The sequence below is a fragment of the Anolis carolinensis genome, chromosome 1 (genome assembly GCF_035594765.1).
Source record: "Anolis carolinensis isolate JA03-04 chromosome 1, rAnoCar3.1.pri, whole genome shotgun sequence".
Lineage (NCBI taxonomy): Eukaryota > Metazoa > Chordata > Lepidosauria > Squamata > Dactyloidae > Anolis > Anolis carolinensis.
The window spans coordinates 307,001,422-307,023,338 of NC_085841.1; the positions used below are offsets into that span (position 1 = coordinate 307,001,422).

The 21,917-nt window shown below is 43.2% G+C and overlaps 1 protein-coding gene across 1 annotated transcript in view; it reads right to left on the reverse strand.

Moving 5' to 3' along the window:
- dcaf5 (DDB1 and CUL4 associated factor 5) overlaps positions 1-21,917 on the reverse strand; it is a 71,419-nt gene that overhangs the window by 22,153 nt on the left and 27,349 nt on the right. Inside the window, exons 5-6 of the mRNA XM_062968059.1 lie at positions 20,963-21,092; positions 6,702-6,915 (exon numbers count right to left, since the gene is read on the reverse strand). Coding sequence (XP_062824129.1) covers positions 6,702-6,915; positions 20,963-21,092 — 344 coding nt within the window. The remainder of the gene's footprint in view (positions 1-6,701; positions 6,916-20,962; positions 21,093-21,917) is intronic.

The following is a 21,917-nucleotide window of genomic DNA, read 5'->3' on the forward strand; positions in this document are numbered from 1 at the left end:
TTCTGCCAAAGTGAAGTATCTTGCATTTGTCCCTGTTGAACTTCATTTTGTTAGTTTCAGCCCATCTCTCTAGTCTGTTAAGATGGTTTTGAATTCTGCTCCTTTCTTCTGGAGTGTTGGCTATCCCTCCCAGTTTGGTGTCATCTGCAAACTTGATGATCGTGCCTTCTAACCCTTCATCTAAGTCCTTAATAAAGATGTTAAAGAGAACCGGGACCAGGACGGAACCCTGCGGCACTCCACTCGTGACTTCTTTCCAAGATGAAGACGACGCATTGGTGAGCACCCTTTGGGTTCGTTTGCTTAGCCAATTACAGATCCACCTAACAGTAGTTTTGTCTAGCTCACATTTTACTAGTTTGTTTGCCAGAAGGTTGTGAGGGACTTTGTCGAAGGCCTTACGGAAATCTAGGTAGGCTACATCCACAGCATTCCCTGTATCGACCCAACTCGTAACTCTATCGAAAAAAGAGATCAGATTAGTCTAGCATGATTTGTTTTTGGTAAATCCGTGTTGACTATTAGCAATGACTGCATTTGTTTCTAAGTGTTTGCAGACCACTTCCTTAATGATCTTTTCCAGAATCTTGCCTGGTATCGACGTGAGGCTGACCGGACGGTAATTGTTTGGGTCGTTCTTTTTTCCCTTCTTGAAGATAGGGACCACATTTGCCCTCCTCCAATCTTCTGGGACTTCTCCCGTTCTCCAAAAACTCTCAAATATGATTGCCAGTGGTTCTGAAATAACTTCAACTAGTTCCTTCAGTACTCTTGGATGTAGTTGATCTGGCCCTGGCGACTTGAATTCGTTTAGAGCGGCCAGGTGTTCCTGGACAACTTGTTTCCCTATTTGGGGTTGGATTTCCCCAAATCATTTGTCCATTGCTGAGGTTGAAGATGGCTTTCTTTTTCTGAGAAGACCGAGGCAAAGAAGGCATTAAGCAGTTCTGCCTTTTCCCTGTTTTCAATATAGGTAGTCAATTGATTGATTGGAATCAATCGATTAGCCCTCTCTCCCTCAGGTCCAGCCAAGTTCTCCCAATTCCTCCCTCCCCCTCTTTCCCGTAAACGGCAATGGCGGGGTCCCCCAACTCCATCCCACTCCCATTACTACTTTCCACATTGTTCAAAAATTCAAGGGGGGAAGATGAAAAGGTCGCCCTAAGGCCAGGAAAGCGTCTGAAGGGGCAGCGAGGCCGCTGAAATAGTGGAGCAGCGAGGCAGCAGGGGCCATGGAGGCTCCCCATGCAGGTGTTCCAATCCACGCAGGAGGCAGGGCAGCAAGGCAGTATGTCGTTGAGGCTAGCTGAGTGGCAATGCATCAGGGGCCATGGAGGCTTCCTCCGTAGGTGTTCTATCTTACAGTAGAGTCAGAAAAATATAACTATTTGTTGACAGGACAATTGATATTACAATTTTCTGTAGGCAAGAAATTGTTATTTTCTTTAAAAAGGAGAAGCTGCAAAATAAATGTGTATCAGCAAGGAAACAAGGATAAAATGCTTGAAGATTAAAAATAGAGAGATCACTCTTATGATAATGTAAGAAAACATAAAGGTTTTTTGAACAGTATAAAATACTGGAGTTTTGTGTGGTTTTTGGGCTTTATGGGCGTGCCCTCGTATTTTCCCCAGATGTTTTGCCTGCATCTGTGGCTGGCATCTTCAGAGGATCTGATGACAGTCAAGCAAGTGGAGTATATATATCTGCGGAATGTCCAGGGTGGGAGAAAAGGACCATTGTCTGTTAAAACTAGTGTGAAGGGTGCAAGTAACAAGCTTGGAAGTAGCCTGGCCTTTGTTCATTTTGAATTGTTTGTTGCCTGGAGGCATCCTTTCTCTGAATAAGCCCTTGATTGCTTACTGTATGGAGACTTCCTGTGTCTGGGTGATGTTCCTTATTCACTGTCTTGATTCTAGTGTTTTTCAATATAGGTAGTCAAATGTTATTCATTTTCATGGTTTCTTCCTTTCTGCTGAAATTGCCTATGTGCTTGTGGATTTCAATGGTTTGTGTAGTCTAACAAAGTAGTTGTCCAAGTGGTCCAGAATTTCTGTGTTTTCAAATAATATTATGTGCTCAGGTTGGTTTATCATGTGTTCTGTGCTATGGCTGATTTTTCTGGCTGAAGTAGTCTTCAGTGCCTTTCATGTTCTTTGATGGGTCCTGTATTTAGTGGTCCCTATGTAGACTTGTCCACAGCTACATGATATGCGATAGACTCCTGAAGTGGTTAGAAGATCCTTCTTATCTTTTGCCGAAAATAGCATTTGTTGAATTTTCTTCGTGGGTCTGAAGATAGTTTGTAGGTTATGTTTCTTCATCTGCTTCCTATGCAGTCAGTGGTTCCCTTAATGTATGGTAAGAACACCTTCCCCCTAGGTGACTTTTTATAAAATACAGATGCCCATGTGTATACAGTAGGCTTGCTCAAATAATTCGATTTCCCCGTTACCCGTTATTAATTCGTTACTTTCGTTAGTTTTGAAGCAATATACGGCCTTGATTGTCCACACGTCTGGATATCGCGGTTTCGAACCGCAAGAGGCCGTTTTTTGTTATGTCGTCGTTTTTTTCGTTAGGAAAAAAAGCTTTTGCAAATCACCCAAACTCCCACCATTCAGGCCCTTTCCTTTTGCCCCTCAGCAAAAGGGGCGTCACGGGCTCAGCCAATGGGAGGGGGCGAGGGGGAAGGAGGCCGAGGAGGAGGAGGAAGACGGAGGGGGAAATGGCAGCCGCCGCCGCCGCCTCGCCTCAGCTCAGGCCTGGTGTCTCTCTGTGAGGCGGGAAGGCGGCGGATGGAGCCGGGAATGGAGAGACCGAGAGAGACAGAGACACGCAGAGATGGAGGCTGGCGCGGGGCCCGGCGGTGAGGAGGAAGAGGCCCGGGATGTGAGGGGGTGTGGGCCAGGCCCGACCTCGGCTGCTCCCGGGGAGGGAGGGAGGGAGGACTACGACTCCCAGGGGCCCAGATTCGCACCCTCCCTCCCCCCAATACAGGTCTCCATACGACGCTACATGAACTTGAATGGATACTGTGGTTGTGTTGTCGAAAGCTTTCATGGCCGGGATCTGTTGTGGTATGTATTCCGGGCTCTATGGCCATGTGCCAGAAGCATTCTCTCCTGACGTTTCACCCACATCTGTGGCAGACATACTCAGAGGTTTTGACGTCTGTGCGAAGCTAGGCAAGTGGGGTTTATATATCTGTGGAAGGTCCAGGGTGGGAGAAAGAACTCTTGTCTGTGGGAGGCAAGTGTGAATGCTGCAATTGGTCACCTTGATTAGCATTGAATAGCCTTGCAGCTTCAAAGCCTGGCTGCTTCCTACCTGGGGGAATCCTTTGTTGGGAGGTATTAGCTGGCCCTGATTGTTTCCTGTCTGGAATTCCCATTTTCTGGGTGTTGTTCTTTTACTGTCCTGATTTTAGTTTTTCTGTAGCTAAAAATGCATATAAAATTGATTCTATAGGGAGGATAAATGATTGGATTTCAACTCCTACAGCTTAGCTTTCTCTGCCAATAATGGTAACATACCAAACTAAACCTCCCAAGATTCTGTAGCAGTGAGCCATCTTGGATATTGTAAGGGATTTTTTATTATTATTATTATTATTATTATTATTATTATTATTATTATTATTATTATTAGACCTTGCTCCCAGGAAGGTGCCTTCGCTGTGGCTCCCAACTTATCTATCTACCTTTCCACATATTCTCCACATTGTGTGTATGTGTATGTATATTATATATACATGAGCCCCGATGGCGAAGTGTGTTAAAGCACTGAGCTGCTGAACTTGCAGACCGAAAGGTCCCAGGTTCAAATCCCAGGAGCAGAGTGAGTGCCCGCTGTTAGCTCCAGCTTCTGCCAACCTAGCAGCTTGAAAACATGCCAATGTGAGTAGATCAATAGGTACCGCTCTGGCGGGAAGGTAATGGCACTCCATGTAGTCATGCCGGCCACATGACCTTGGAGGTGTCTATGGACAACACTGGCTCTTGGGCTTAGAAATGGAGATGAGCACCAACCCCCAGAGTCAGACATGACTGAACTTAACGTCAAGGGATACCTTTACCTTTACCTATATATATATACACATATGCAGGGACTACACACACACCAATTTTACAAAGTTTTAGCCACAAAAACAAAGTTTCTGAAGTAGAACAATGACTTTCACAGTAAAGACAACCCAATTTAACAGGAAATAAGACTTTCAAACCAGGAACAGATTTCTGCAATTATTAAAAAATGGTTTATTATAAAAGCTATGAAAATTCGCCAAAAATCAGAGGATAAGGGAAACGTTCCAAATTTTGGTGAGCTATCAGTGTTAAATGTGTTCTACCACTGTTCCAAGTTTGAAGAAGATCACTTAAAAAATGAGGGCGGGAGAGTCCTGTAAAATCTCCCCTCGTGCTGTTTTTTTTTGGCCACTGCGCATGCGCGTCCGCCATTAACGAATTAATTTAGAAAATAACGAATTTTCGTTAAGTTCGAATTTTTTGGGGGGCAAAATTCGGAAATGACATCAGAAACGAAACGCTGGCGCCCCCTGCTTTTGAAACGAGTTTAGAATCAATTTTTTCATGGATCGCTCAAGCCTAGTATACAGTACAGGTTTCCAATCTGAAATGTTGAGTAATGGCCACTGCTGCCCTCCACTGTCGGTACAGATTAATTTAACCTTTTCTTCTCAATAGACTAGTAGCTAAGAGTTTAATGAGCAGTCCAATTATGCATTTTTTAAACAATACAGAATGAGTGCACTTGGAGAAGGTTAGAAAAGCCCTATGAGCTTTTTGTAGTTAATTTCACCCAAAATATCCTTTTGTATAGAGGGAAAATATTTAAATATTTAAATATGAAGATATACCCTCCAACTTCCCCAATTTGACAGGGATAGTCCTAGTAATTAATCCTCTGTTATCCCACTTTTTCAGCTGCTTCTAAAATCTCCCAGCTTCTCTCTCCTCCTCCCACTTTTCCATTTTCTCATCAGCTTACTTAAACTAGTGCAAACTGAGTTTAAAGTACAAGAGTATTATGAATCCAACTAAAATTAGTTCACACTCAATTAACATAGCAGGGGAGAAAAGAAGCAGAATTTTGCCCTTTCTAGTAGGCTCTATCAAAAGCAAACTGCTGCAGTCTCTTCTAGATTATTTGCTCTTTCTCATTCATAATTTTTTCCATCTGAATTACACTCTGATGTTGCCAGCCTGCGAAATGTTGGATGGCATGAAAAACTTGTTTGCATATAGGCAAGACACATGATACAAAATATCATGTATGTACAACCCAGAAGATCAGTCATAACCTACTGAATGCTGCTGATGAAGAGTGCTCTTATATTGTCCAATGCAGATAAGACACACTGTAAGCATACAAGATCAGTTCCTAATAATGTAGTTTTTGAAATATTCAGAATCGTTTTGCAAAGCCAACGAAAAAATTTCCCCTCTCAGCTATGAGCACAATAATGTCAGGGTTTCTTTACTAAATAAACACGCTTTTTAAAAAGAGGTTTTAGCCATTTTCTTTTGTAAGACCACTGTGTTGAGAAGCAGAAACCATGACATCCTTAGTTGGAGTCTTTCTGTGTGTAGAAATCATAAGAAGGAAAGCTGGAACTTGGCTGGGAAAGTCACCCGCAATTGCTGCATTCCTGAAGTTCTCATATACAAGCATAATGTCAACAAAAGAGACTGAATGGTGGTGATGTCACGTCTGAGTACATGCCACGGAGTTAAGATTTTTTTTCATTTTCCTCCTTCCTACAAATCATATATGAACTGTAGTTTGAAAAATGAAGTGGAAAATTAATCTATTACCTTTGCGTTTTGCCAGATCTAGGGAAAGTTTTTTAAATGGTTTTGAAAACTAAAGTGAAGTAAATGGGGCAGCTCACATGCAAGACAAAAGTGGTTCTCATCAAATTTTAGAAAATAATTGCTAAAAATTCAGAAGTTTTAGGAAATGTGTCAGTGCTGTTTTATTTATTAACTCCATTCATAAATCAGAAGAGATGGGTGAAATAACTACAACATTCTTAATATTAATTCACTTTTAGAAAGATAAGACCAAAACAGGCACTGAAAATCAAATATCCTGATATCACTACTACACTGAAGATCCATAGTTTAATACTAATATGCAACCTGTTTTTCTAAAAAAAAGAGAGAATTTCTCGTTGCTCCCATCCATCCTACCAAGTATATGCATGCTCCTAGCAGCAGTTGTTTTTAACTACTCTCTCTTTATTTCCCCCCGCTACTATAAGTGGTCTGTTCTTTGTACCCACATCTTTCCCCTCAATAGCAAAATAAAGTCTCCCCCTTAGGAAAGGTCACACAGCTAACATATAAATAATAGCACAGTAGCTGGTGCACAGTTTCACTAACAAAAAACAAGCATATTATCTTATATTTCTAGACTTGGGCAAGCCATTTCATATCAAAGCAACTTAACTAAGTCTACTCTCTTGTTCATTTCCACATTAACATAGACCAGAAATAAAAAAGTTATACAGTAATTCCTCTATATGGTATGCAGTCAGCAGTCTCTGTTGTATAACATATTCAATTTGTAGCATGCCACATAAACACGATGAAACGTGAGCATATCCTTGTGGTTTTACTTAGCCTTCTAGGGCTCTATGGAGCCCTTGAAGTTTGACAACTATTAATGCTGCTTACCTGATCACGGTCACCTGCAAAACAGCAGCTTTTCATGGTACAAGAATTAAAATAGCCCTGGTTGTCAAACTGAAAGACTGGCAGACGAGAGTGGATATCATAAAGGACTGGTGGCAGTCGACGTCTGAGCGCAAGCAGTTGTGTTCCATTGCTGTTAAACCGCACGCTCATGGCACTCTGAAGTGATAGATTCCCACCATACCGGAGCAGGGAACTAGGAAACAAGAAATAAAAAAAAATCAGATGAATTGCTAGCAGAAACATACATCTACCACCCTCTGTTATGAAAAAAATGGTAACAGGAGGTGTTAAGAAGAGACAGTGTTTGCACACTGAAATGTGTACCATGAATCATAATTCTAAGCATGTTATAGTCAGGCAGTACAATGGTTTGTATAGAAATTGACTTTAGATATCAGCGTTTGAATCCCTGCTCAGACATGGAAACCTACTGGATGTTCAGGTCACACTTTTAGCTTCAGCAGAAGGCAAACACCCTCCGAACAAACCTTGCCAAGCAAACCCCATTATAGGTTCACCTTTAGGTCATTATAAGCCATAAATGACTTCAAAGCATACAGTCAGCAACACAATCTTGTGGGCAGGAGAAAGACTGAGAAGCCAAAATATACGTTCTACACATTAAAATGAATTTAACTAATAAGACTTAATGCAGTAAGACTAATTTTAAACATGTTTTTCCTTAGTGCTCATGTAAATGCCACTATGAACATAGTCTTATCAATGACTGTAGACTAAATTGCTGTTGGAAACAAAAAATCAAGTCAAACCAATTTTTTTTTTTTTTGCTTTAGGCAGCATCTGTATTAGCTAGCCTTTTCCTGGTTTCTCACATGAAAACTCTATGTACAATTGCTTGGAAATCCTAATAATTTTAAACACATCATGCATTTATTCAACTGGAAGGCAAGTAAAAAACAATGTTTTCTGTAAAATATCATTCATGTTCTCTTTGTGCCAAATAATGTTATGTAGCTTAGATAAGGACTCTAGGAGTCTAGGTTCAAAATCTATGGCAACCAACTGGGTGATTATTTCTTGGGTTAGTCACACTCTCTCAGATGAAAGCAGTGGGAAATCTTTGAATAAATCTTACCAAGAAAACTTGATGGTGGAGTCACATAAGGAAGGTCAGTCCGAAAGCATACAACAGGATACAATGCCCAAGTGTATTCCCACAAGGGAGGACAGTTATTCCAGATGTGACTCTTTTAACTTTTGGGTTGTTTGGCACTTTTGTGATTTCTTCTACACAGGAAGTAAACTCTATGTAAGAGATATGATAACTTCAAGTAGATGACGGACAGGTTGCTCACCTGTAACCATGTTTCTTCGAGTGTACTCTGTGAATTCACACTAATGGAGAAGCTGCGCCTGCGCAGGTTCCGACGGAAACTCTTCCAAGCTGAAGTTCAAATTTTGGCGGTAACCACGCCCCCCCCTTCCCAAGGGGCATATAAGGCAGCCCCAGGCGCCCGCTCTCCAGTTCCTACGCCGCCAAGGCAACGAGAAAGGGAGAGGTTTGCCAGAGGGGAAGGAAGGGCGGGTTTGTGTGAATTCACAGAGTACACTCGAAGAAACATGGTTACAGGTGAGCAACCTGTCCTTTTTCTTCGTGTACTCTGTGAATGCACACTAATGGAGACTGACACGCTAAGGTCCCGGATGGTGGGACAAGGCAAACTCGACAATCAGTGAATGTCCAAACATATGTTTATTAGGACATATTGAGATAACAGTCCCAAGAGACCAGTGCAATAAATTGTCCGAAAGGACCAGTGCAATGCAAACATGAGCATAGTAGAAGAGGAAACATAACATAGAAATTATTCAATAAACATAATAGAAACACGCAATTGCGTATAGTGCATATAAACGCTCTCCCAGGGGGGAGAGGGGAAAGAACATCATGCCCTTTGACATACCCGCCAGGATCAATAAGGCGCTACAAAGCAACAGAGCAACTGCTCAACACAATCAGGGAAAAACATATCCCTAGAGGTAGGTATGGGGAAAAAGACCGGCCCAAACTTGAAGGAGAGGTATAGAGAGTCACCTGCGGGTGAGTATAAGGAGAAAGACGTTTGAGAGTCAGGAGAGGCAAGATGAGAGTACTGATCTTGCGAAGGCCGAGTCCTTTAAGGCTTTATTGTCCAGCCTGTAGTGAGAGACAAACGTAAGAGGGTTTGACCAGATAGCCGCTTTGCATATGGAGTCAAGCGGAATACCCCTAAGGAAGGCGGTCGAAGCCGAGAGGCCCCTAGTCGACCTCGGGCGGATGGATGGAGGAGGAGGTCGCTTGGCTAGTTCGTAGGCCAACTCAATGGCCTGAGCGATCCAGTGGGACAATCTTTGGGAAGAGATGGGATTACCCAACTTGTCCTGGGCATAGGCGACAAAGAGTCTTTGTGTCTTACGGATGCCCTTGGTACGGTCCCTGTAGAAGAGAAGTGCCCTTCGAACGTCGAGAAGGTGCAGTTTTTGCTTGAGAGGAGAGGAGGGGTTAGAGAAGAAAGCTGGTAGGACAATGTCCTGGTTGAGGTGGAAAGCTGACACCACCTTAGGGAGAAAGGTAATGTCCGGGCGAAGAACAGCGCGGTCATGGTGAAAACGTAGATAAGGCTCGTCGACCCTGAGAGCAGCAAGCTCGGATGGCCATCGTGCCGACGTGATCGCCACTAGAAAGGCCAGCTTCCAGGAAAGCAGACGGAGATCGGTCGAGGCAAGCGGTTCGAAGGGAGCAGAAGTGAGTTGAGAAAGTACAAGTTCGAGGTTCCAGCCCGGCGTAGGTGGTAGCGACGGCGGGCAGATGTTATTGTAGCCTTGGAGAAAAGTTTTGATCAAGTGGTGAGAGAAGAGAGATGGCTGACCGTGGCGTTGAAAGGACCAGAAAAGAGCTGCGAGATAAGCCTTAATAGAAGCGAGAGAGAGTTTCTTCTCGACGAGGGTCATGAGGAAGTCGAGGACCACCGATACCGAGGTCGGAAAGGTGTCGACATTACGGGATCGAAGGAAGGCGTGAAAGCGAGAGAGTTTATAGGAATAAGCCTTGGTAGTAGACGGCTTATGGGCTGCCCGAAGGACATCTTGCAGGTTCTGCGGAAGGGAGGCTAGGTAAGAATCCTCCATGCAGTGAGATGAAGGGAAGGGAGGTCCGGGTGAAGAATTTTGCCGTCCTCCCTTGAGAGAAGGTGCGGCGAGGGAGGCAGAGGGCGAAACGTTCCTCTGGAGAGACGAAGAAGGGCTGGATACCACGGTTGGCGGGGCCAGGCCGGAGCTATGAGAATCGCTGTGACCGAGATCGAGAGAAGTCTTTCGAGAACTTTCGGTATGAGGGGAATCGGTGGAAAAAGATAAAGCATCTCCGCCGACCAGTCCAGTAGAAAGGCATCCCCTAGACAGCCGGGGAAGGAGTTCGGGGGAAGTCTCGCTCCGTAGCGGGGTAGCTGAGCGTTGTGGGGAGACGCGAAGAGATCCAGAGTAGGGCGTCCCCAGTGGAGGAACAGACCGTCGAGGATCTCGGGATCGAGCTTCCACTCGTGAGAGGAAGATGTCATCCTGCTGAGGGCATCTGCTAAGTCGTTTTGGGCACCCGGCAGGTGGATTGCAGAGACGTGTACGTCGTGGGCTATGCACCAAACCCAGAGACGGGAGGAGAGGAGCATCAATTTCCTCGAACCCGTACCGCCCTGTTTGTTGATGTAGAATACTGCTACGAGGTTGTCCGATTGAATGAGGATGGACTTGTGACGGATGAGGCGGGAGAAAGCTTTCAGGGCTTTGAGAATGGCGAGAAGCTCGAGGAAGTTTATGTGGTTGGCCCTCTCGGATGGGGACCAAAGATCTTGAACCGTTAGACCGCTCATGTGGGCTCCCCAAGCGTAGGTGGAGGAGTCCGTGGTTATGGTTAGCGACGGCGGGGCTGGATGAAATGGGAGGCCCCTGCACACGTTCTGGTGAGACGTCCACCATGAGAGGGACTGGCGGACGAACGACGGTACCGACAAGTACTTGGAGTTGTGGTGGTAGAACGGCTTGAAAGTGTCTATAAACCACCTTTGTAGGACCCGAAGGCGCAGCCTGGCAAACGGGGTCGTGAGAACCGTGGAGGCCATGTGGCCCAGAAGGACTTGAATGGCACGGGCTCTGACCCTCCGGGCGGATCGACAAAGGGCGATGTGGTGGCGGAGAGCTAGGAATCTGTCGAACGGTAGTGAAACAGTCTCTGTGACGGAGTCGAAGAGGGCCCCGATGAACCGGATTCGGGTTGACGGGGAGAGATTTGACTTCTCGGAGTTGAGTTGGAGGCCGAGAGATTTTAGAAGACGCAGCGTGAAGGAGACGTGGTTTTCGAGAAGAACCGGATCGGGCCCGACGAGAAGCCAGTCGTCCAGATAAGGAAAGACCGTGATGCCATGTAGCCTGAGGTGGGCCGCTACGGCGGCGACGACCTTGGTAAAGACCCTTGGGGCCGTAACGAGACCAAAGGGTAAAACGGTAAATTGGTAGGTTTGGTCGAGAACTTTGAAACAGAGGAACCGTCTGTGCGCCTCCCGTATCGCCACGTGGAAGTAGGCGTCTCGTAAGTCTATGGAGGCAAAGTAGTCTCCCCGCTGCAGCATCGGGAGGATAGAGGCAATAGAGACCATCCTGAATTTGGAAGGGCGAATGAATATATCGAGGGCCCTTAGGTCCAGAATGGGGCGTAGCCCGCCCCCCCTCTTCGGGACTGTAAAGTATCTGGAGAAGAAACTTAAAGGGTCCAGTTCGGGAGGGGAGGGACGGATGGCGCCTTTGGCCAGTAATGCATCGACTTCGGCCAGTATCTCTGGAGAAGGAGTTGAGTAGAGAATGCGACCTGTAGGTGGGAGGTCTGTGAACTCTAAGGCGTAGCCGTCTTGGACAATGCGAAGAACCCATGCATCTGAAGTAATGGACTCCCATTGATTGTAAAAGGGGGCTAGGCGGTCGGCAAAGGCACAGGAGGGTCGAGGCAGCGTGGGCTCTACAGCGGTAGCGGGCGAGGAGCTTTGGCAGGGGTTGGCGTCAGGTACGCCGGTTAGCCTGCGGAGGAGCGGGGGTGGTTCGACCGCGTTGCTTTTGCGGATGAGGTCCCCGACGAGGTTGGTGATGGGTTTGATTATTCGAGCCCGAGGGCCGCCTGAAAGAGTGGTGTCTGAAAGATTGCGGCGGGAAGCGGCGGGAGCGGTGCGGGAACCAGCGGGTGCGCTGAGGTTGCGGTTGGTCGCCACATTTAGACGCAAGAATTTTAAAGTCATGATTAGACTTGAGTTTGTCATCGGTACCGGAGTTAAATAGTCCGAGCGCGTCAAAGGGAAGGTCCTCAATGACCTGTCTGGAAGATGAAGAGAGACCCGAAGACCTCAGCCAGGCGTGACGGCGGATGGATATCGCGTGGGCAATCATCTTGCCCGCAGTATCACCTGTATGTTTCACCATTTGTATTTGGTGGTGAGCAAGCGAGTCTGCTTCCTGTTGGAGGGTAGTGAGGACGGAGCGGTCTTCGTCCGACATCTTAGCGAAGAAGGGCTGTGCCTTCTCCCAGATAATCTGCTGGTAGGCACCCATGCAGGCTCCATAGTTCGCCATGCGGCAAAGCAAAAGGGCTCCAGAGTAAAGTTTTCGACCCACGGCGTCGAAGCGCTTCCCTTCTCTGTCGGCTGGAGTGTTCGACTGACGACCTGAGGATTGAGAGGCCTTAACGACCAGGGAGTTGGGGTCGGGGTGGTGTTTGAGCCACTCCAAGGTATCATCGTCGGTACGGTACCAAGTCTCGATCCTCTTCGAGGTCGGAGGAATGGAGTAAGGGGTTTTCCAGGAGGCCTGGATAACGTCCAAGAGATAAGGCAGGAAAGGGAGTAGCGTGGCCGGCGGAGCTTGGGCCTGCACCCTTTTGAAAACTGGATCAGACACTGCTTTGGAAGTCTGCTTGATCTCCAAACCCAGGGCGTCGGCCATTCTGACCATTTGATCAGAGAAAGCACGAATATTGTCAGTAGGAGAAGGCGGGTCCGCCTCATATGCATCGTGGGGAGGAGAGAGGTCGAGACCGAGAGAGACCACCGAGGCCGAGAGGACAGAGTCTGGGCGGTCAATATCAACATCTTCCTCCTCAGCCCCTTGGGGGGACTGAGGGGGAGAAGAAAGCACAGTCTCGGGAGGAGGCATGGCCTCGCGGGAAGAGAGGGCCGGGAGCCGAGGATCCTTAGAGGCTGAGGCCTGGGCTGCTCGAGCCAGGCGAGCCGTTTGTCTGCCACGCTCCGGTGTCGAGGTGGGAGGGAAGAGCTGTTGGTGCGACGAGTGAGGCGGCGCAAGGGGCTCCGGCACCGGCACCCTGACCACCGTTTGGGTAGAGTGGTGGGGTGAGTCCTGCAGCTCCCCGTCAGACAGGGGGTGCAATGGAGATTGAGATACATCTCTAGGCCTCTGGGCTGGCACAATTGGAGAAGACCTTCTCGAGGAGGTTGCCGAGGAGGACGGCGGGTCTCGCCTTGAGGAGGCCGAGGAAGAGGAGCGCTGAGTTAGCCGTTTTTTTGTCGGCGGTTGCTTAGATGCAACCCTCAAGGACTTGCCAGGTGTGGGAGGAACCACAGCTGAGTCAGATTGCGCTCGACGAGACTCCTCGTGAGCCCTCTTAAAGGCTATCTTAATGGCAGAGGAGGACGGCGGGGAACCAATACGGGAGCGGACCGAGGTCACCGAAGCCAGAGAGCTCGACGTCGAGGAAGGCCCCACCTTGCCGGAACGGGTGGAAACGGTAGCCGTCGTCACGGTACACGGCGGTTTGGCCGATTTAGCAGTCCTGGAAGCCCTGGACGCCTTGGACGAGACCGAGGAGGCTTTAGTTGTCGGGGGCCTAGCTGGTGGCGCCGACATCGCTCTCAGAGCTGAAGAAGACGACGTACCCGACGTCGACGGAGTCGGTTCTGGCGCGAGAGATCTTTCGTAAAGCGCCGCTCTAAGCCTAGCGGCTCTGTTCTTTCTGGCCTGAGCTGTGAGAGCTAGGCAGAAACGGCAGGTACTGACCACATGAGCCTCGCCAAGACAGAAGAGGCACTTGGCGTGGCCGTCCGAGTCAGGAATTTTAGCAGCACACTGTGTGCAACGCTTGAAACGAGTAGTAGACATGCGAAGAGTCCGAAGTGAACCTTGCGGCGGAAAAAAAGGAACTGGAGAGCGGGCGCCTGGGGCTGCCTTATATGCCCCTTGGGAAGGGGGGGCGTGGTTACCGCCAAAATTTGAACTTCAGCTTGGAAGAGTTTCCGTCGGAACCTGCGCAGGCGCAGCTTCTCCATTAGTGTGCATTCACAGAGTACACGAAGAAAAAATATAGTGTGCCAGCACATATACGCAGAATAAGAAACACTTGTGTTATTGTGACTCTTGAAAGTTGCCATGTATACATTTCATGGCTTTCCATCAAATGAAGCAACACCATCAACATGTGAACTGGGTCTTAATATGTCATTTGAGATACATGCATCACAAAAAAGGTAAACTAAGTTTTTCAATGAAACATGAAATCCTTTGCTCATATAAATCACTTTCTACTGGTAACTAGTAGGCACACAGAAGGAGAAAAATGAAAAGTAGCAGCTACAATTCTGAATCTCAATGATGTCCTTTCCATAAAAAATAGACAGCTGGAATTTAAATGCCTTTTTAAAAAGTGTTGTCATTTCAGCAAACATTTTCATCTGGATGGATGGTCTCCCTAAGGCTATTCCCACTCAAAACCCTTCACTACCATAAAAAAGCATAGTTGTAGAGAAAGAAATTATTACAGTTGCTCAATTATATTATTAAATCTGCATATCTATCTTGAACACTGACAGGCCTGGATGAGTGAAATGATATTCTAGCCAAGGGTTCCAGGAAATTAAGCTCATTGGGAGGGAGGGAAGGAAGGAAGGACAGCAACTGTTCCCAGCATTACTGTTTACAATAGAATAAAATACAGAATTCTCTTCAACAGAAAGTACTGAATGTCTGTGGTACCTTGAAAGAAGAACTAGCTAATAGAGTTGTAATAAACCAAACTAATATGTCACCAAAGCTAAGTACTTACAATGGTATGGTAATGATTTATCTGGAGATCTAGCTTGATAATAAAAATGTCTCTAAGAGGGGTGGGGAGGCAATACAGTACGTGCAAAACTCATTGGAGTAATACCAGTCAGCTAAAACATTCATTTGAACTCTTCATCAAACTGAATATTTACAATACAAAAGAAAAAGAAAGAAAGAAAAAGATTGAGATGCAGAATTATAGCTTTATGTGAATGGGGACAACATTAATGCAGGCTTTCTATGGAACTGTAATCACACACACATACACACAAATACATATACACAATAAAGTGTAAAGAAAGTAGCTTTGGTTTTATAAAATTTACATAGAAGTGAAAATATGTGTTTTTCTATAATTTCTAAATAGGATGCATGATATATTCCAGTCAGCACAGCTAATATGAAGAACAGCTGGTCTCCAGGGATATTTTGTTTGTCAGTGTTTAAAGACACTTCTAATCATGTGATGGCAGAAATCAATCTCAAGACATCAAAATAGCTGAAATAGGCAGAAATGTCACATGAGTTTCAAAATGCAGATTACAGACTCCAGAACTATAGCTCCGCTGAAATAGAGAGTTGCGTGGCACCTTAAAATGTAAACTTTAATATAGAAGAGGAACCTTTGATGACCAGTTGAAAAAGTTCCACATCTTGAAAACAGCCTCAGGTATATTTTGTACTGTGGGCTAAAAGTAGATGGAGTTGTTGTATGTTTTCCGGGCTGTATGGCCATGTTCTAGAAGTATTCTCTCCTGACATTTCGCCCACATCTATGGCAGGCATCCTCAGAGGTTGTGAGGTATGGAAAGACTAAGCAAGGAATGTTTATATATATCTGTGGTAAGTCTAGGGTGAGGGAAGAACTCTTGCCAGCGTAAATGTTCCCGTTAATCACCCTAATTTGCATTGAATGGCTACGTCTACTAGCTACTTTCTGCCTGGGGGCATTCTTTGTTAACTGCCCCTAGTTCCCATGCCTCAGAGTGTTGCTTCTTATTTACTGTTCTGATTTTTGAGTTTTTTAAAATACTGGTAGCCAGATTTTGTTCATTTTCATGGTTTCCTCCTTTCTGTTGAAGTTGTCCACATGTTTGTGAATTTCAATGGCTTCTCTGTGTAGTCTGACATGATAGTTGTTGGAGTGGTCAAGCATTTCTGTGTTCTCAAATAATATACTGTGTCCAGGTTGGTTCATCAGGTGCTCTGCTATGGCTGATTTCTCTGGTTGAATTAGTCTGCAGTGCCTTTCATGTTCTTTGACTCGTGTTTGGGCTTGCTTAGTCTTTCCATACCTCACAACCTCTGAGGATGCCTGCCATAGATGTGGGCTAAACGGCAGGAGAGAATACTTCTAGAACATGGCCATACAGCCCGGAAAACATACAACAACCCTGTGATCCCGGCCATGAAAGCCTTTGACAACACATAAAAGTAGATGCTTCTAATATGGTACTATTCACCAGTACATAAACTACTACAGCTCACTCTTGTGTTATCAATGCCCTCTAGTGTCAGCAAATTACATAACAGCTTTGTTTGATTCACTCACATTAGAAGATAAATGTTTGAACAACACCAGATCTACATGGTTCACTCTTGCCATGTATATTTCCTGGGGTTACTTCTGTTCAAATTATTTAATTTTGAACAGTAAAACTGAGACTGCAGTTTTGCAATGTTTCCATGTCCTGCCAAGGTTCTACTCAATTTATAACAGAGCAAATTAGTTTTTATTTTTCATCAAGTGGACAACCTTGATGTTGTTCTCATTTGTTGAGATACTTCATTAATTCTGTCCCAGCCTTTTAGAACAAAAGGGAAAGTTTGCTTATAACACAAATCGATAATAACGTCTACATTATATTCCGTTTCTATGCTATTCTGCCTCCTAAGGCCTAACAGGGTACTTTACTGTAAAATCCCAGCACAGCCTAGAATAAATTTAAATCACAAACAGACTTCCTGTTTAACCAAGATGGGAAAACATTGTTTAACTGGATTCAAATCCTTGTTTAATAAAACAGCTGCACAGTACTGAACAATGTTTGCATCAGTCTAAAGCAGTGCTTATCAGAATGTATGATGTAGATGACTGAAAATTATTTTTCCCCAGGACTGGCACCACCATTGAGTACAACTGTTTCTTTCTTTACTGGAAACATGCCAGGGACCAATAGCACAGAGCCTGGTACCAGTCCATTCCAGTACCAATTTGAGTAGCACTGGTTTAAAGCATTTCTTTAATTGGCTCAAAGAAATTGACTCCTGAGAAGGAAGTGTTGGGAAATATGCACCATTCATGAGTAGTTTTCTAAGAGAGAGAATACAGGTGCTTCTTAATTACAGCTCTTTTAAGATTTTTATATATTTTGCTTATTAATATCTTTTTATCCCATCCATTTATTGTGATAACCTGGGGATTCAACCAAATAAAACAAAATGAAGAATTCCAAATTAAAATCAAAGAATTATTTAAACAGGACAAATATCTCAACAAGTTAAAACATCTTAGGAAGGCTCAAAGAGTTAAAAAAAAACATGTACATTAGCCTCTATACCTGCAGGACTATTACTCATTAACCTATCTGCATTCAACAAAATGTATTTTCTCTAGGAATTTTCTAAAACGTCCAGGCAATTCTAAGGTATGTTTCTATCAGAAGGTAAGATGCAGTTTAGTTTGGCTGGAAGATCTAGCAAATGCCTAGAGATTACAGTAACTTCCAGCAGAAGTTATTTATTTCAGTAGGGTTTGCTATTAACAATGTTACATTCTGGAACACATCCCTTGTGGATATGGGGGATGTACTGTCCACATACTTAAAAGTTAAATTATGCCTCAAAGGCTTTAATAAAAAGTCATGCCTTGACCTGGCAATAAAAAGAAACTGATGTTGGTGTCAGTGAGGCTTTCAAGATAAGAGCATTTTACAAGTAAGGTCCCTGATCCCACCATCGGCACTCTTCACACTGGCTAACACACATGTTGGAGCCTCAAATGTTTGATCTGTTGTTTCCAAAAATGGCACCAGCTTCCCCCTATCAGCTATAAATTTTGAGATACAGAATACAGTAGAGTCTCACTTATCCAACATAAACGGGCCAGCAGAATGTTGGATAAGTGAATATGTTGGATAATAAGGAGAGATTAAAGAAAAGCCTATTAAACATCAACTTAGATTATGATTTTACAAATGAAGCACCAAAACATCATGTTAGACAACAAATTTGACAGAAAAAGTAGTTCAATACGCAGTAATGCTATGTAGTAATTACTGTATTTACAAATTTAGCACCAAAATATCACGATGTTTTGAAAACATTGAGTACAAAAATCCAGAACGTTGGATAAGTGAATGTTGGATAAGTGAGACTCTACTGTATATACCATATACCAGTCTTCACCTGCTCATCCACATAAAATCATAATCATATCTAAGAAACTAGAGCTGATGTGGTCTATTCAATGCAGTTTTATGAATAAGTGCCCTAAATAACCCCACAAACAAGCACAAAAACTCAGACACCAAGACTTATTTTTGGGTTGGGCTGATTATAATCAGCTCAATGCAGATTTATAACTGTGGTTCCACACTAGCGCCATTTACCACCTTGACTATCATCCCATCAATGTCTATGCTTGAAATATCTATATGTGGAAAACACAGCATTAATAGGTGCTATAACTACCTTTCTTATCTGCAAAGACTAAGTATAACTGCATATAGTATTTTATAATTTGAAAATATATATTAGTGAATTCTGAATATTTCAGCAAAAGTTCAGCAAAAGTTTGGGTCCAAGTTACCTACAGGATCGCCTTCTCCTACACAATCTGCCCTCTAGGACACTTAGGATCTCTGGTGGATGCTTCCTCCAACCAGCTAAAACCGTCACCCAGAGGACCTTTTCATCACCTGCCCCACAACTATGAAATGACCTGCCAGAAGAGCTCTGACAGCTAAATGAGCTGTTGGAATTTAAAATGGAATTGAAGATCCATATTTTCCAGCAGGCCTACCCAGTCAACTTTCAATCATGAGTTTTGATTAAATTCTATTGCTACTATATGTCAATTCTGTATCTGTGTTTGATACAAGTTGTTTTTATATTTTTGTGTTTTTATCGATATAATTTATTGTATATATTTTATGTTCATGTTTTTGTTATGCCCCGCCTTGAACCATCAGGAGAGATGAGTAGTAAATAAAATTAACTACAATAATAATAATAATAATAATAATAACATAATATATACAGTAATAATAAAACTTTATTTATAGGCCACCCTATCTCCCCGGGGGGGCTCAGGGTGGCTTCCAAGCAAAAAGGCAAACATTCAATGCCTTGGTGATAGACAAACACATAAATCAAAAACAGTGCAAAATAATATCATTATAAAACTCAGAAATTACTAAACAACACAAAACTCATTATTACTATTACTACTACTGCACTTATGTGCAAAAACAACATATAAGGTAATTATGAGGAGGACATTCTTTTGACAAAATAACAACAGAGATTGAAGGCATACAGTCATTTTCATCAATATAGCTGTCTCATGCAAAACTATTCTTCAAAAGGAGGAAACGCATGTGATGATAGGGGATTGTAAAAAAATCCAATCTGCTTTTTTCTAAAAAAAAAAGTTGCGGTAAAATATTGGACTGTAACAGTTTAGGTCCTTATTCTCTGAAAGTAAGGCCTCTTCCACACAGCTGTATAAAATTCATAATAATACGTTTATTTTTTTAAATAAGTTTATTTATATCCCGCCTCCATCTCCCCTGAAGGGGACTCGGGGCGGCTTACAGCAAAATCAAAATACAAGCAATGATAAAATATAAAACATCAAAGGACAAAAACAAAAACCAATAATAAAATATACACAATAGGTGAAAAAACACAACACAGAATTAAAACATCAAATCAAATCAAATTAAAAACAATGAGGTTGCAATAGTGGATAAGCAAGGTGCACATTATGAGTAACAAATTCGTAAATAGATAAAGTGCATTAGAATCATTTAAGGTCACATTAGGTAGGGAAGAGTCCTGAATAATATCAAGCAATCAGGGGAAGAGCGACCAGTACAAAAGGCCGAGGAGCATAATAATTGTGATGGAGAAAGGTGATCTTAACCAAAGGCCTGGGTGAAAAGATGAACTGGATTATATGGCAGTGTGGACTCAGATAACCCAGTTCAAAACAGATACTGTGGATAATCTGCCTTGATATTCTGGGTTATATGGCTGTGTGGATGGGCCCTCAGTGAGTAAATTATGCCGGATATAAAGAAAAGATCAGCAACAATTCTTAGCCAGTGTAATTTTGAGTTTAATTTGATCATTCTCAGCGAACAGAGGATGGTGTGTGAATGATACGCCTCACTGATCATAATGGACTTTATATTTGAGCACACACATGTAGGATTGCCCTGCTAGTCTAAAAGAGGGAAGGAGCAAATGAATTTCAAAGTTTTAAGAAAAATAGACCTTAATAAAATAAGACATTTCATAACAAAGGGGAGGGCCATAATGGAATGATAGTGGTGAAAAACCGCCCTTTGGTGTCCTCTTCATTTGCTATTCCTCAAAGTCTGGAGACTAGTATCAGACATATCTCACACTTATATAATTCAAGCGAATGATCCATAGGTCTTTTGACAATGATAACAAGGGAATTCAGAACCATTTTCAGAGTACATTAATTGCGTCTCGATAGCAGCAAGAGGAACAGCAGCTGGTCATGTAAGGGAACATTTTATGCAAAATGTGACCATGGGAAATAAGAGGAATAGCTTATGGTAATAGAGGCAACAAGTGTGCTTCAGTTCCATATGTATAGATGTAAAAAACTTAAATCCTAAAATAAATTCACCAGCTTTTTGCTTCTGAAACTTTCTCTTAAAACAACAAACTCAGTATCACAGGCAAGCAGAGACAAAGTTTTATCAACAGTCCAATAGAGTACAAAATAGTATTTAGTTATATACAGCAGACAATCCAAGCAAAAGATACTGTCCTAGAAAACTTTAATTACTGGATATTCGCAAACATTAAGTTTTATTACAATTTTCAGCTTCTTCCTTTTCTTCTTAGATTCATAAACAGTGAATAAGAAAATGGACAGTGATTCTTACCTTTGAGGCTTACGGATGTCCCAGAGTCCTACACCTTCTTTTGAGTTGGCAGTGGCTAGTAATCTGGGTTCAACTGGATTGAACATCACACTATGAAAGGCTGATGGATAATTCGCCAAGCAAAAGGGTTCTGTTGATAGAAAGAAAAGTATTAATTATTGATTTTAAGGGAAATTACTTCTTGTGCAATATATTGATTTCTGGATAAATATTTTCTAGGTGTGACTTCTGAAAACGTTTTCTGACTGAAGTCAGCATAGTACAGGTTAACTATCAATCAGATTAACTCTGGACACAGAAAAGAATAATGTTACTTATCTGAACTGTAATAGCACAAAAACAAATATATTTTACTAAATTTGAGGTCTTGAAACTGACTTCATGGTGGAAAATATTTTAATTTAGCCTTGTATCTTATATAAAGAGTTTTAAGCAAATTAATTTTTATACAAAATCCATGCAAATTATGGTCGCTTGCATTCACAAGACATTACTACTGCTTACAAAGTACTTTCTGAAAGTGTTAAAACTGCTTGACATCCCATCTAATTAAAAATGGATTATGGCATCAAGATTAATGTGGCACTAAAACCACTTATAATGCATTTTAATCAAAGACTTTCTTTTATAATGTTAATTCACTTCTTAACTGCTACTTCCAACAAGCACAAATAAGGTGCCCTACCAACATCTTTATCAAACGTGTTTAGAGACTTTAGAATGCAAACATTGTTGTAAGACCCATATACTCTTCTCTCATTACTCAACTTCTGTGATCACGAAAAAGGCTTCACAAACATTTACACACTTCTTCTTTCGCTATTTTCAAGCCATAGATGAATGGGTTAAATTCGGCCCAGTCATCCACAGACTGATAAGCAAATCTTCAAGAGTTTGCAAGAAGGAATGATTGTAAACACTCCACAAGACTTTAGACTTTACCAGAATAATCCAC